Source organism: Ochotona princeps, chromosome 11 (assembly GCF_030435755.1).
Source record: "Ochotona princeps isolate mOchPri1 chromosome 11, mOchPri1.hap1, whole genome shotgun sequence".
In the NCBI taxonomy this organism is placed as follows: domain Eukaryota; kingdom Metazoa; phylum Chordata; class Mammalia; order Lagomorpha; family Ochotonidae; genus Ochotona; species Ochotona princeps.
Genome location: NC_080842.1, coordinates 46321810 through 46337542, shown reverse-complemented (window position 1 = coordinate 46337542; position 15733 = coordinate 46321810). Strand labels below are relative to the sequence as shown.

The 15733-nt window shown below is 37.7% G+C and overlaps 1 protein-coding gene across 1 annotated transcript in view; it reads right to left on the bottom strand.

Moving 5' to 3' along the window:
- Positions 1-961: 961 nt before the first annotated feature.
- KCTD8 (potassium channel tetramerization domain containing 8) overlaps positions 962-15733 on the bottom strand; it is a 203081-nt gene continuing 188309 nt past the window's right edge. The window contains exon 2 of the mRNA XM_004579130.4: positions 962-2770. Coding sequence (XP_004579187.2) covers positions 2310-2770 — 461 coding nt within the window. The 3' untranslated portion in view covers positions 962-2309. The remainder of the gene's footprint in view (positions 2771-15733) is intronic.

Sequence of the window (15733 nt, the reverse complement as noted above, 5' to 3'; positions counted from 1 at the left end):
GATGTAGCTTTAGAACCAACCGTGTCTCCCTAGAAACTAATGCTTTTAGTAGTAGCTTATCCCTCTGTATGTTAAATTTCCCATTTGGTACTGACAGTCAGCTTTCTGCTTGTTTCCATCTTCATGAGTAGGGGTCATGCCCTACATCAATCACATGGTCTCTATGATATTACTGTCTCCTTATTATCTTAAATATTCATAAGATCAAATACATAGTGATACAGGAGGAATCTGAATGTGTGACACAAACAATAAGCTCTACCCACTTACCAGGATGTAGCTCCCATATCAAGCCGTGGTGAAACTGCCAGCTTTCCAAAATGAGATGTGAACTGGAGAGAAGCTTCAGTTCCTAAAGCCTGTAGACAATGCAAGGTGAATCATATATCTTGCCTTGTTTAAATAGCTCATTGTGAATGCTATTTTATATGATGATACAGTGAGAAACCTAAAAATACACAACAAATGAAGACAGAGTTTTAAAACTTTGAGTTTATAGTGCTTGCCTCCTTGCATTACGCAGAAAGAAGCGATACTCCAAGTACTGCTCAGCTTTCATTTTGACTAACCACAGTGGAAAGTGATTTCCAGAAAATATTCCATAAACATTTTTTCCCTTTTCTCCGTCCTACACTTTTGTGAAATTTTATAATGTCATGGATGTCATTGTTTCAAAAATATTTATTTATTTATTTATTTGAAAGGCAAAGTTACAGAGAGACAAGGGGAGACCAATAAAGGAAGATCCTCCCTCTGCTGGTTCACTCCCTAAATGACTGCAATGACAAGGGCTGGGTCAGGCCGAAGTTTGGAACCATTGTGAGCTTCATCAGGGTCTCCCACACGGGTGTCGAGGCACAAGTACTTGGGCCATCTTCTGCTGCCTTTCCCAGATGTATTAGCAGGAAGCTGGATCTCAGTGGAGCATAAGGACACGAACCAGACCCGAGTAGACGCTACTGTCACTGGAGGGGGCTTTACGTGCTGTGCCACGGTAACAGTCCCATGTATTTCCTTCTATGTAGATGGCAAGATGAAACGGCGCTGCCTTTGACAACAAAGCTCGTTTCCATATACATGACCCACAAGAAGTTGCTTTTCATAAAGACTGACTTTTGAGCTTGTCATAAATCTTATTCCCAGTTAATTGGCTAGAGCTATTTTCTCAGCTGCTTTTGGAGAGATTTTCAATTTGACTATCAACTAAAATGGAATGTTAGTGCATTCTGAGATATTTTACTCTTGCATATGAAGCATTTATTAATCAATTTCAGGGCTATCTGTGCCTGACTATCTTTATTTGAATTATGTTTAAATTTGTCAAAATTACTTCTGAACAAATCACTCTACAATGTGGGATAAAAGGAAAACCAAAGCCATTAGAAAAACGGAATATTTGAAGAAAAACAGTCAATAGAAGTAAAGACATTCTAATAGCATCTTTCTTTTTTTAAATAAATACATAAAGCTCTCTACCATTTCCCTCAATTATTTTGATTAACATGATAATAGCATCTTTCAGGCCATCATCTTACCAATTCCATAGTCTTTTGTAAAAGATTCATTTACGAAATAGTCAGACTAGCATTAATAGATGAATGTTGGTGCCATATCACAATATAAGAAATATTTACACCATCTCTACATACACAAATACCATACACATACACACAGATCACAAATCCAGAACAAAGAGTATTCAGTCTCCTAGACAACTAACATTGCTAGGCTTCGTCTGAAACATTGTTTATTTTTGCTTTATTTACTGTAATTTTTTTTCTTTCCAAGCAACAAACAGACTTTCCTATTTCTTGTGATTTATTGTTAACATTGTGCTCATGCAGAAATAATACTTGTTTGATTGCATTAACATTTAAACAGTTTTGGACTTGAGTCCTAAAACCATCATCTAAAATTTTACTTGATGTTGCTTCATCCATATTGTCATTTTGGTCGATGTGATACGATGATTTGATTTTGGTGAGTTACAAAATGAGACATGTCTAGTTGACCACAGTTCAAAAATCAACAGTCTATGCTTCTTGCTCATGCACATTTTACTTTCATTCTTGCAAAATCGGTTTGACTTGTATACACCATTTTGAGTCAACATTTACTGGTTTCATTTTTTAAATCATGTTTCTAAAAACAGCAACAAAAGGAATGGAAGAAAATACTGTCTCACATCCACTTTTCACAAAAAGGAAGAGCAGCAAGAATCACACTGACCATACTTGGGATATCAGCCAGGTGGTGATAGAAGAGTAAACACTAAATTTCATCTTCATACTGCAGGAACATGATCATTACTATAAACCGTACTTCTGCAAGAGTTCAGATTGCCATTGGCGTTTGCGCTCTGGAAAATAATCTGGAATGTGGATTTTTTTAAAATCCTGAATGCACTTTTTCATTTCTTCTTCCACAGTTAGCTTCTCACAGACTTTCTTTTTGGAAAGATTGGTTTCTCGGGACTTGCTGATGAGCGTCTGAAAGAGTTCACTGTTTCTGCGTTTGTCTGGCGGGGGCATCCACTGCACAGGTGCCTTTTTGGAGGGGCGATCCAATGTTAATGTGTTAGGTTGGTGCGCTGCTGCCTGCTGGGCATTGGGTGTGTTGTCCTGGGGAGTGCTGGCCTCTGAGTGGCTGTCACAGCTGGAAGTGGAAAGCTCATTGCAGGAAGTTCCACTTTCACTTCCTTTATCTGTGACTTTGTCATTTTTCCTGTCTTCACGTTCTTGTTTGGGTGACACTATTTTCTGAGGGGGGCCTAAAAAGGAAAAAAAAAGAAGAACATAAGAAATTAGAGGAAAGAATGAAAAGAACCTTTATTTCTGCTTTCTATTTTAAGTCAAGAACCTTTATTCAAAGAAAAATGCTGCTTGTTGCATTAGCCTGTATCTGGGGGATTCAAAAACACCTGGGGCCTTTAGTGTCCACTGAAATAGGCAGCATGTTGATTATTTGTAGTAAAAATTGGAGAGATCTGCTTCACAGTATTTCTGCTGCAATAGACTTATCAATAGCTTCACGCTGAAAAGTTTTTTGTTACTTTGTTACTGAAACCTGTGAAAGATATCATGTGTAAATAATTTTTCTAGGCTTCTGCTTCATTAGATACTTAATCCATTTTGTTCTAACCACTATTCTGGGGTTAAAGGGTGTGTACACATCCTCCATTGTCGGAGCAGCAAGGCACCACTGCTCTGGGCTATAGAGTGGCAGTATTCTCATTGCACGAGGTACAAGGCATCGTTAATACTTCCACATGGGATATGGGTTAAATTTTATTCTGTCTCTTAGTCTCATTTCCTATTTCCTTGAAAGAATAATCAGAGTGCCATTATATATGTATTACATAATTTTGTGTATTTATATATATATATATATATATATATATATATATATATATAAAAATACAAAGAACATGAGTACAAATATAATATTCTCTTAAAATATAAGGTTTCCCACAGAGGTATATTAGCCAGGAGGATACAGTTCAGAAATACTGGATTACCAAAATAATTATTTCAAATGCACACTTTCTTTCCAAGAGGGAGCATATTTTAGTCCCTTTGACTCTGTTGCAAAATCAGGACCTTCCTTCAGCATTTTTTTGAACACTACCACACACCCAGAACTACAATAAAACCTTGATCAAATGGAGCCTGACCAATCAGAATCCTTGGGGACTCATATCTCATTTTTATTTCCGTAGTCCACTTTTATGAGAAGATGTATAAATAATGACTGGGGCAGAGGCACCAGGATCCTTTAAACAACTGCCCTCAGGGCTCTACTAGAGAACAATCCATCTAATTCATAGGGTCTCAACCATTTCAACAAGGAAAGCTTGATTACTGGCATCAGTCCAGACATCCTGATTTAATGGAGCCTAGCCTGATTTAATGCCCACTGGGCCATAAAGCAGATCCAGACAATTGTGCTATGCAGCCAAGGTTATAAGCCATTGCTCAGTATAATATTCAAGTACTCAAAATTTCACAACAAAAAAATCAACAGATAAGTTTATTTTGGTCCTTAAATTAGGATTCTATGTATAACTTTTCCCAAAGTAGGCAATTTTGCTGAACTTAAGTCTCCTAATGCAGTAAAAATAGTTCAAATGTCTCAGACAAATCAACAACAGTAATTTTCATAAAGGCACCTACTATGTGCAACACACTAATCATAGCTCTCACCAATTTCTATTTAAAAACAAAAGAAACAAATTCTATCAAAAATTAGTTGAGTGGAATTAAACATTTTTTAAAGTTTTGTATTGACAACTGGCCTAGTGGTTAAAATGACACTTGAGATGTGTGAATCTCATATCAGAGTACCTGGGTTTTTGTTCCAGCTCTATGCCCCAGTTTCTCACACACACACATCCTGGGAGGCAGCAGGTGTTTGCTCAAATAATTGAGCCCTGCAACCCAAAGCAGAGACTTGTAGTAAGTTCTCAGATCCCAGCTTCAGCTGGTTAATTAGTAAATGGAAGGGCTCTCTTTCTCTTCCTATCAAATAAAATCAATTAATGTAATTAATTAAAAATTTTAAGTAAAAAGACTTGACATTTTCTTTTTTTTTAAAGATTTATTTATTCTTATTACAAAGTCAGATATACAGAGAGGAGAGGCAGAGAGGAAGTTCTTTCGTCCCATGATTCACGCCCCAAGTGACCACACCAGCCGGTACTGTGCCGATCTGAAGCCGGGAACCAGGAACCTCTTTCTGGGTCTCCCACGCGGCTGCAGGGTCCCAAAGCATTGGGCCGTCCTCGACTGCTTTCCCAGGCCACAAGCAGGGAGCTGGATGGGAAGTGGAGCTGCCGGGATTAGAACCGGCGTCCATATGGGATCCCGGCGGGTTCAAGGTGAACTTTAGCTGCTAGGCCACGCCGCTGGGTCTGACATTTTCATGCATGATGGAAGTATTTCATATCTTGATTGTGGGTTTGGTTACAGGATTATATATATTTGTGAAAATTGACAGAATTCTACACTTAAGACAAATGAATTATTCTGTATGAAATACATATTGAAATTAACTGAAAACCTTACCCCCAAAAGTGAAAAAAAGTCACATAAGTTCAGGAAAGCCATATATGAAGAAAGTTCTCAATCAGCATTCCAAAATTCCTTTCTCTATAATACGATAAAACTAACTAACACTGAATTTTGTGACTAACTTGGTAAGAAATTATCAGAATACAATCAGAGTATTTGTAGTCCACCAGTTTATAAATGTGCTGGTTTTGCTCTTTTTATTTTCCCTTCAATTTTTGTCAACTCTCAGTGAGAGTAGGAATGCAGTTCAGGAATGGGATAGAAAGGAAGCCCGGAATCCACAGGGTTCCCAGATCCATGCTCTTCCCTCCTCGCCTTCCGGCTCGCCCCACCAACTCAAATCCAGAATTAAGATCTGTTTGTATTTGGGGACTGATCAAGTACTTCTTTCCATCTACCTCTTTGTCGATTTTCTCCCCTCTGCTCCTCTGCCACCCCTCTTTCCACATTCCATGAAGCAGAAGTTCAGATCTTCAGGCTTGCACACTGTGTCCATTCCCACGCCAGTCAGCCACAGGGTATTCGCCATGCTGTTGTAAACTCTCTCAAATTACCCCTGTGAATGAGTGTACCTTCTCTTTCTACATAAACTAACTGATGGTCCAGACCAGTCACCAGCTGTCCTTACCTGCCTCAAAGTGTTGCTTAAAGGACTTGATTTTATGGGCACTTGAATTTGGGAACAGTCAGATTGAAAGAATAGTAAGTATGGCATCCTACCGTCTTGTATTCAGGTTCTGGCTCTATAGCAAATACTGGTCTTGAAGCTTTAAGTTAAAAGGCTGCCTGAGCTTTAATTCACTTATCTAACAACTAGGTAATCCCTCACAGGGTAGCAGATAAAAGGGACTAGCATGAATACCAACAAGATGAATATGTCAAGGTCTACTTGTGAAAAGTTTTGGATGTACCTAAGCTGATGACTATCTCTGGAGATTTTATTTCAGGGTGCTTGTAAGGTCACATGCGTGTAGGTATATAAACGGAGGGGGTGGAGGTGCTGAGACATTTACTTAATTATCTTTATGATTGAATCTGATCTCAAGTAAGCTTGAAACGCAAGTACCCTCATACAACACAACGCACAAACACACTTTATATACAATCTTCTGCATTACGTTAACAAAAATTACTCTCAGAGGAAACTACCATTTTCATTCCTAATCATGACTAAAAGAGTAAATTGTGGGGCCTGGCAGCGTGGCCTAGCGGCTAAAGTCCTTGCCTTGAAAGCCCCGGGATCCCATATGGCCGCTGGTTCTAATCCCGGCAGCTCCACTTCCCATCCAGCTCCCTGCTTGTGGCCTGGGAAAGCAGTAGAGGACGGCCCAATGCTTTGGGACCCTGCACCCGCGTGGGAGACCCGGAAGAGGTTCCTGGCTCCCGGCATCGGACTGGTGCGTACCAGCCCGTTGCGGCTCACTTGAGGAGTGAAACATCGGATGGAAGAGCTTCCTCTCTGTCTCTCCTCCTCTCTGTATATCCGGCTTTCCAATAATAATAAAATCTTTAAAAAAAAAGAGTAAATTGTGAAGACCTGAGCGAGCCAATCACATCTCAGGATAAATGAGTGATGAGAAAAGTCATTTCCTGCTAAGAGGTAAGGGATACAATCTTAGACAGAGTATCCAGGCAGGAAAGAGAGAGTAGAATATGGAAGAGCAGGAACAAACCAGTAACGCCAGAGCAAATTCTTCATTCTGTTTCTGTTCACGGGCAGAGCAGACTTAATGACAGATGGCAGTGAGCATACAGAGTTCACATAAAAGTTCATGCGTTAGCACGACAAATTATATTTAGATATTTTACTCAGCACATTATAGATTTTTGCTTAGCATAAGTAGACACATAAACACTCCTCAATATAACAGAATACAGCATATGTAGGATGGAAATCAATTTCTCTTGCAGTGCAGGACAAAATGTTCACATAGACTTCCCTGTAGAAGACATCAATATGCTACCAATGGGAGAAGGCACATAAAGGGTAAAATGAACTCTTTTCTGATGAAGCTCAAAAGCTTACTCTGTCCCCAAACAGGTGTGGGCAAAAATGTGCGAAATGCCTAAACATGTATGGCCAAGAACTCTTTTGAGAACAGGCTAAGACGCACTTCACATGGAAGGGTTGCTCACTAAAATCATTAGAAGAGTTTCCCTCATTCCCATCCTTTGTTCTTTTTCTTGAGACTAGCCTTATCAAGAATAGCCTCTTCTTCTCTTTACGCCATCAATGACAATTTGTTCCGTAAGACGAATAAAAGCATGGCCAGAAAGACTGTTTAAACACTGTTAATTACTTTGAATGCATGTGAATATTTAGAATCTCTATCAATACAGATGTTTTAAGCTATAAAGAAAACAGTAAATGTGGCATGATTTCACCATGACTTTAAGAGTTTATATATGTATACCCCCCCACAAACACACAACACCTCACAATAGTTACACATTAATGAAAATGTATACCTATATGTTTATGTTTTACTATTCCCTTTCAAAAAGCTATCTTTAAGGCCTGGCACAGTAGCATATTGGCTAAAGTCCTTGCTTTAAATGTGCCGGATCCCATATGGGTGCCCGGTCTAATCCTGGCTGCCTTGCTTCCCATCCAGCTCCCCGCTTGTGGCCTGGGAAAGCAGTAGAGGACAGCCCAAAGCCTTGGGAACCTGTACCCACATGGGAGACCTGGAAGAAGCTCCTGGCTCCTGGCTTCGGATAGGCTCAGCTCCGGCCATTGTGGTCATTTGGGGAGTGAACCATCGGACAGAAGATCTTCCTCTCTGTTTTTCCTACTCTCTGTATATCTGACTTGCCAATAAAATAAATAAATCTTTAAAAAAAATAAGCTATCTTTAGGCAAAGTGGACTCTCATTGACAAAACAAACAGGTACACAGAATTCTATTGTGTCTTAGGGGGAAAATTTCACTTTTTTGTCCATATTTTTAATACAAAGTGTAAAATGATAGTTTTTTTGATGAATCATTACGGATGATTAATAGTCTCCCTTTGATTTATGCCAGTATTCAAAAGTGTTATTTAATCAAGTGTACCTTAAGTCATGATTGATGCCAGTGGATTCAAATTGGAACCAGATACAATAACTTAAACTGATTTATGCATTTTTATGATATTAAATTTAGAATCATGGATTAATTCAGAAGAAATTACTTACTCTAGCTACCTGACTTGCTTGTGGATGAATGCTAACCATAGGATTCTTTTTTTTTTTTTAAGATTTTATTATTATTGGAAAGCCGGATACACAGAGAGGAGGAGAGACAGAGAGGAAGATCTTCCGTCCGATGTTTCACTCCCCAAGTGAGCCGCAATGGGCCGCTGCGCACCGATCCGATGCTGGGAACCAGGAACCTCTTCTGGGTCTCCCACGCGGGTGCAGGGTCCCAAAGCTTTGGGTCGTCCTCGACTGCTTTCCCAGACCACAAGCAGGGAGCTGGATGGGAAGTGGAGCTGCCGGGATTAGAACCAGCGGCCATATGGGATCCCGGGGCTTTCAAGGCGAGGACTTTAGCCACTAGGCCACGCTGCCGGGCCCTAACCATAGGATCCTAAGGGTCATTTGAAACCTTGAATTTTTTTTAAAAAAATATATATATATTTTTACATTTACTTTTTTTTTATTTTATTTTTGGCAATCTTTTCATAGTTAATTAGGGTAAAAAGGTTCAAGGGCTATAGGAAAGTTGGTAAGACTATTATTTCCATATTGTTTTAAAAATATATTTGTTTATTTTTGTTTGAAAGGCAGATTTACGGAGAGAAGGCAAGGACAGAGAGGGATCCTCCATCTGCTGATTCACTATTCAAATGGCACTAATGGCCAGAACTGAGCAGATCTGAAGCCAGGAGCCAGGAACTTCTGGATCTCACATGTGGGTGCAGAGGCCCAAGGACTTTAACCATCTTCAGCTGTTTTCCAGAGCATAAGCAGGGAAACAGATTGGAAATATGGTAGCTGCAAAATGAACCGGCACCTGTAACAGATCAGGCTATGCCACCGTGTTGGCACCTGAGATTTTAACTTTATATCATTCTGTAATGTTTTCCAATGCCAGCTGAAATTCCTTAAGTGGCACATAAGTGATACTTTAAGTATCACTGAGTTTTGCTCACATGGCAGCATCATAACTGTTGTAAATTCTATTCCTCTCAGTTAGATATAGAGTCCAATTTATACTTGAATGAACATGCTGAAAACCACTGTGCCTAATGAGTCAGAGTACCTGTCAGACCTGCGTGGAAAACGAAATACAGATGTGCTCAGTGTCTTGCCAGCTGGGAGTTCTCCCACACATGAAGAAACTCAAAGTGCAAGCAACAAATCAGTGAATAACCAAATCTCACAGATATGTAATATCTATCCTCTAAAAGAGTTTATTCTTTAAATGTATTCAGTACATAAAGCCTTCAAAATATGGGAAAATTAACCAAATTTTCTGTCTGGTGATTTTCTATCAGAGATACTACATCATGGAATATTTTTTCTAAAGACTTATTTATTTTTATTGGCAAGTCAGATATACAGAGAGTAGGAAAGACAGAGGAAGATCTTCCATCTGATAGTTCATTCCCCAAATGGCCGCAATGGCTGGAGCTGAGCCAATCTGAAGCCAAGAGCCAGGAGCCTCTTCCAGTTCTCCCATGTGTGTGCAGGTTCCTAAGGCTTTGGGCCGTCCTTGACTGCTTTCCCAGGCCACAAGCAGGGAGCTGGAAGGGAAGCGGGGCAGCCAGGACTAGAACCAGTGCAGCACCTACATGGGATCCTGGTGCATTCAGGCAAGGACTTTAGCTGCTAGGCTACTGCGCCGGGCCCCATTATGTAGTATTTTACTGTGGGGCATGCAGTGTTACTTAAAAACAAAAAACCAGATGAGTAGTCCTCCACAGTTATTTCAGAAAGAACAGGCAACACACTAATATCCACATTCACACACACAATTATACTCAATTTTTATGTTCATATTTTTACCACTGTGCGCATAACTGTGGACAATCTGAGTAGAAGCTGACTCTGAAATTCCAAGCAAGCAAGCAAGCACTCTGTGTCAGTCATATAATATTTCTAATTTTTGGTCCTTGTTGGTTAATATTTTAGGTGTGGCCCTATATTCATTTTTGCAATAGTGCTAATTCTAAAATGATACACTGAACAGAAGGCAATTTTCCAACCTGTAGAATTCTAAATTTAAAGATTAAATATTATGCATTGGAAAGACACAAGGAACAAAAACTACCTCCTAGGATGGGGAAACAAGTTCAATTTCCAGGAAAATACTTCAAAGAATTTCAGAGTTCAGTAATATATTTCCATAATTTGCTGACATGTAGTTCCAGAAGATGTTATCAACTTCATCCATGTTTAGTTATATCTACAAAACACCAGTTCAAGAATGATGCTTAAAGCACCATAGATCAGGCTGTCTGGATTTGTGCTTCAGTTCCATAACTTCACTTAGTCAAGTTCCTTTCAATCTCCTTGTTGAAATGCCCAAAACGTGTTGTAAGGACGGAATGAGCAAATACATATATATAAAACACTCTGAATGAATCTGGCATGTATAAATGATTAAAAATGTTAATTATCATTCAGCATAAATATCTCTTTGCTATTGTGTCTTGAAATGGCATTTTACTGGTACACTGAGAGAATTGGCTGAAGAATTCAGGTATTTCCATTTTCATTCTAGCTTTGCACATATTACCTGTGAACTTAGAAGGGAGATTCAAAAAATTCACAGAATAAATGAATAAAACATAGATTTAAAAATTTATTTGCACCAAAACAAATTATTTTTTTTCACATACTATTATGGTACCCTCAATCTAAACTGAGGGCAAATCTCTCAGTATCTTTCGTTCTTCACTTAAAAAAAAATCTATTAAAATTGAAAGCAGAATAGAATTATCAACTCTTATGCTAAGAGTAAGAAAAAAAAATAAATGTGAAAGTAAACTGTAATCTGTAAAGTTTTATATTAGGCAAACCCATATTATTAGTTTTAGTCTCTGATATATGCTATATATAGATTTAAACTTGAGAAGCTAAATATTAGCTTTTTTCTGTCCAATAATATATTTTTAAGAAAACAAAAGGTTCTGTGAAATAAGAGCGATAGTAAAAACATTATATTAAGGGAAGTAAGACCAAAGGCAGGTATCACAATGATCTGAGAGAGCAAGAACAGTGATTTATGTTCATTTCATTGGGTTTATTACACTGAAATAAAAGGAGGAAAAGCTGCTTACACTGTGGTTTGAAAAGTAAAGGTCAACACTTTTGTCTTTAAGAAGACCATATGTCTTTTGAGTAACTCTCTGTAGGACTTGCTCATTAAGAGTTTCTATATATTTTTTTATTGAATACGCAAGCATTTCCAAATGAAATATATGTGTACAATTGTACACCTGGAAAAGAACCTCTTATTTTAAGCTCTTTACTGATCCAGTGATGGTAAAGAAAAGAAAGACTCAGCATAGAAAACACATCCGCAACAAGGGCAGTTCTCAGAGGGGAAATCACCCTTCACACATCTTAAACCCAACAATATGTGAATGGTTATTTGGAACCTGAACAAAATGAACCGTTCCAAATATTAGCAACAAACAGGCAGTAGGTAATTGTATAAAGGAGGGATCCTATAGGTTGGTTCCACAAACACGTGTTGAGTACTTACTCTGTATACTTATCAGCATTAACTATAGTGGTGTATATATATGTGCTTACACCTGCATACACAATACAATCAAAGAGAACCCCTGTCCTGATATCAAGTAGTTTAGATTTCAGGTAGCAAATGCAGAATACAATGAAAGTAAAAAAAAGGAAGCAAACTAAATGGGGTGTCATTAGAATGAGAAAAGGATTTAGTGTAATTTTTGTCAATAAAATTCCCACTCTACCTTGAAACACAGTGGTCATATAAGATGTGCTCATCTTCAAAACACCATTGGAATGAATAAAAGTTAAAGCATACATGAAAAATGGAACTTATTCTGCCTGTTTTCTAGTTTTCATTCGAATTATTTATCTACTTTCATGGATAAGGGCAATTAAAAAGAAACAAATATAATATGAAATCTGAGCCAACACCTTCCTTTGATTCTCTATGAACTCTGTTAACTTATTACTATATTTATAGTTTTTCTTTCATGCCTAAAATATAAACTCCTTGGAAGCAGAAATGGCTTTTTTTTTTTGTCAGGGTGCCTTGGTCACAGTAATACCTTAATGAAATGAATAAAATGATGTTTACTCCTCTGAATTTCTACGCATTCTACTACTCACTCCATTGTTCACTTGCTACTTGACTTTCACCACTACGCATGCTATTTAATATGCATCTAGATGACCACAGAATAGGAAAGAATGCTTCCAACATTCCCACATTAAGTCCATTCCGATGTGACCTGGCTCCTTAGGTCCCTAAGTTAGGACCTAAATTCTGGTGTCCTAGTTCCTCCAAAATCCTATGAGAGCAGAAATTGTGCCTCATGTTTCTTTATGTGAGACAGCTCAGAAAGCTCATTTATCACTGAATTAGTGATACTAGCCATATAATGCAGCATTAAGAAAAAAGCTTGAGAAAACATGGTTGCATAGTGGAATTTATATTGGTTGGGCTTTAAAAATCATACATTTTTAAAAGAACTATTTATTTATTTATTTATTTGAAAGGGAGAAGAGAGAGAGGCCATGTGCAGAGAGCTGGATCAGAAGTTGAGCAACCAGGACACAAACTGGCACCTATACAGCATGTTGGCACCACAGGCAGAGGCTTAGCCTATATGCCAAGGCATTGGCCCCTGGAAATCATTCATTCACTTTGTATACTTAATATAAATTTTATAGAGTCAAATTAGAAAAATTGCTAAGATGTAGAAGGAACAGATACGATGAAAGAACAATTTTTGAACTTGTGACCTGTCAGGTATTTCTAATATCTAGACTATCAGAATTGTATTTGTAGAACAAAGCATCTTCAATCTTGAGCCTTGATCATGAAGGTTCTGACATGAAGACAGAGATGTCTGCTCAGAGCTTTCATGATCTAATTAAATAATGAGTAGATTTTATCAGTGGCGAGCCGCCTTGAACTTTTCATGTCACTTCATAGTGCACTTTAGTCTACACCGAACATTTCAATAGCAGCAGAAATGTCAATCTCCTTCTCTGACATTAAAGCCAAACAGATTCAAAGACTGGTAAGTGTTGTTAATGAAGCCATTATGAGATAAAAAGATGTACTAGTAAAGCCTATTTAGATTAATTGAAATGGTTGTGTAAGGAAGGAATTGTACTGAAAATATACTTGGAAAAGGTATTTAGTTATGTTATATATTAGTGATTATTCATTAAAGCATGAAGAAAGCATTTTTCTTAAACATCTGAAGTATTCCCCTGGTGTGATCAACACTGAAAAGGTTTCCATAAAATGCTGCTAACATAAGTTGACAAAAATGAAGATTTTGTTTGATTTCATGCAGTTCAATAAAAGTAGTCAGGGAGGGTTGGCTTTGTTCACTTTACAAAAATATTTAACATATTTATGTGTTTGTGAATGGAAAATTAAAGTATATTTCTTGTGTGATGAACATTTATATAAAAGAAACTAAAGTTATAATTTCTTATTTTAAAGAAGAATTATAAAGATTACTAGCTAATTGGTATTATTCACAATAAAAATGATTTCAAAACTATTGTGATTGTATATTATAGAAGTGCAGAAAAAAAAAAACCCTTCAATCAGTGATTAAAAAAATCATTCCTTTGCTTGAATAGCCAGCTACTCTGTTTGGCTTTGACATGTCATAACCTGTTTTCTAAGCAAAATTGCTAGGTCAAGGTGAAAATCTACACGGAAGATTGAGCAGGCTCTGATGCTGCAAGTCAAAGTCAAAAGGAAGAATTTTTAATGTTTTTTTTTTATTGGTTTTGTTCTATCAACTTATTTTTTCTGATTTCATTAGCAAAAAATATACTTGCAACTAGGAAAATATTATAATTTTATCTTAGGTATTATGTATATAAATTGTTTTGCCTCTTAGCTGTCACAACAAAAATAAACTGTACTGTAATGTTTGGTAAAACAAGTTTTATTAAAATATAATTCTTAAGCATGATGTGTTATATAAAAGTCAAAATACTTACAAGAATAAATGAATTATGTCTACACTACTTTCCATAGGACTACTCTAATAAAATGCTATCAAGGAAAATGGCATCATGCTGTTGATGGAACAGAGACTGAAGAACACAGCCTCCCCTAGTGTAATATAGTGAACAGGGGAGTGGGGAGGGAAGGAAGTGAGGTGATGGTGAACTACTCTCTTATAGTTTGCAATCTCTTACCAGGCCCTGTGAAATTTCATGGAAGGACGAGGGAAAATCAGAGAAAATACATGGAAAGGATTTAAGTCAAAACAAATGAAGTCAGAGACAAAGTGGGGGTAAGACTGGATTTGCATCTTGCAATAATCTTCTCCATATGTATGAGGAGTATCTTAGGAAGCAACAGACCTAGCTTGATGTACAGGGCATACAAGGCATTCACTGTTTCCTAGATGAGAAATGATGAAATATTAAACTAAAATGCTGCTGCTGCTGCAAATGGAAGAGAATGAAAATATTAGAGCATTTTTACAGCAATGAAAACCAACAGTATTTACTGATGGCTTGGTCGTGGGTAAAAAGGAGGAGAGTGTAACAGAGGTGTACATATCAGTGATGATTCCTAAATTTTTGATCTTTATAATTGGTTGCATGGCCATGGCACCTGGAGACAACAGACATCACAAGAGAATGAGATTTATGAGCAAATAAAAGTCATGAGTTAATTTGTTGCAAACCTACTGAATTTAGAGAGGTTAGCATGGTCTAGTGAAAATTCATGTAAGCTATTGGAAAATTCATCTAAGCTATTGTCTGGATCTGGAAAAGAGGTCAGTCCTTAAATCCAACAAGAAGACAGCAAAAGTAAAGCAAACTGTTAAAAAAAAAAGTGATGAAGTCATGATTGCCAAAGATGATGGGCAATTGTGAATCGAGGTCCCGATAAGTAGCCCGGGTAGTGAGAGGACTAAGAGGAATATCCTTGAGAAAGAGAAGACACCATCATTAACTCTGTTTTAGTGAAATATGTTAAATATCTGCTAATCTGAAAACTACCAACCAGAAGACTAAAAACATAAGGCATACATTGAACACTCATAAAGAAAGGAAAAGTAAGTGAAAGTGAAACAAACTTCCAAAGCACAGACAAAGCAAGCACGTTTGTCCCAAAAACTCGGATCCCAGAAAAACAAACAGGAGGCCCTGAGAGCCCCTGGTAGCTAGATTTTCCACTGGAACGTTCTGTTTTCTGCTTGAAAGCAGAAAGAAAGCGATGGCATACTGAAAAGTGAAGGAATGTGAAACCATCACTTCTCAACTGTCATTCTGTGGAAATCATGCTACACAATGAAAGGGAAAGCGGGGCACAGGTCTTCCTCTTGCAGTCTTTTTCTCATTAGTCACCGCAATGTGGAAGCTGTTGATAGAACGTACACACATCAAGAAGTGCAATAAAAGTGATGCTAGTTCTGTGCTGTACTTCAATTTTCTAGTGAGAATAAGTAAGAGATACCCGTTGTGAAACTTGGATA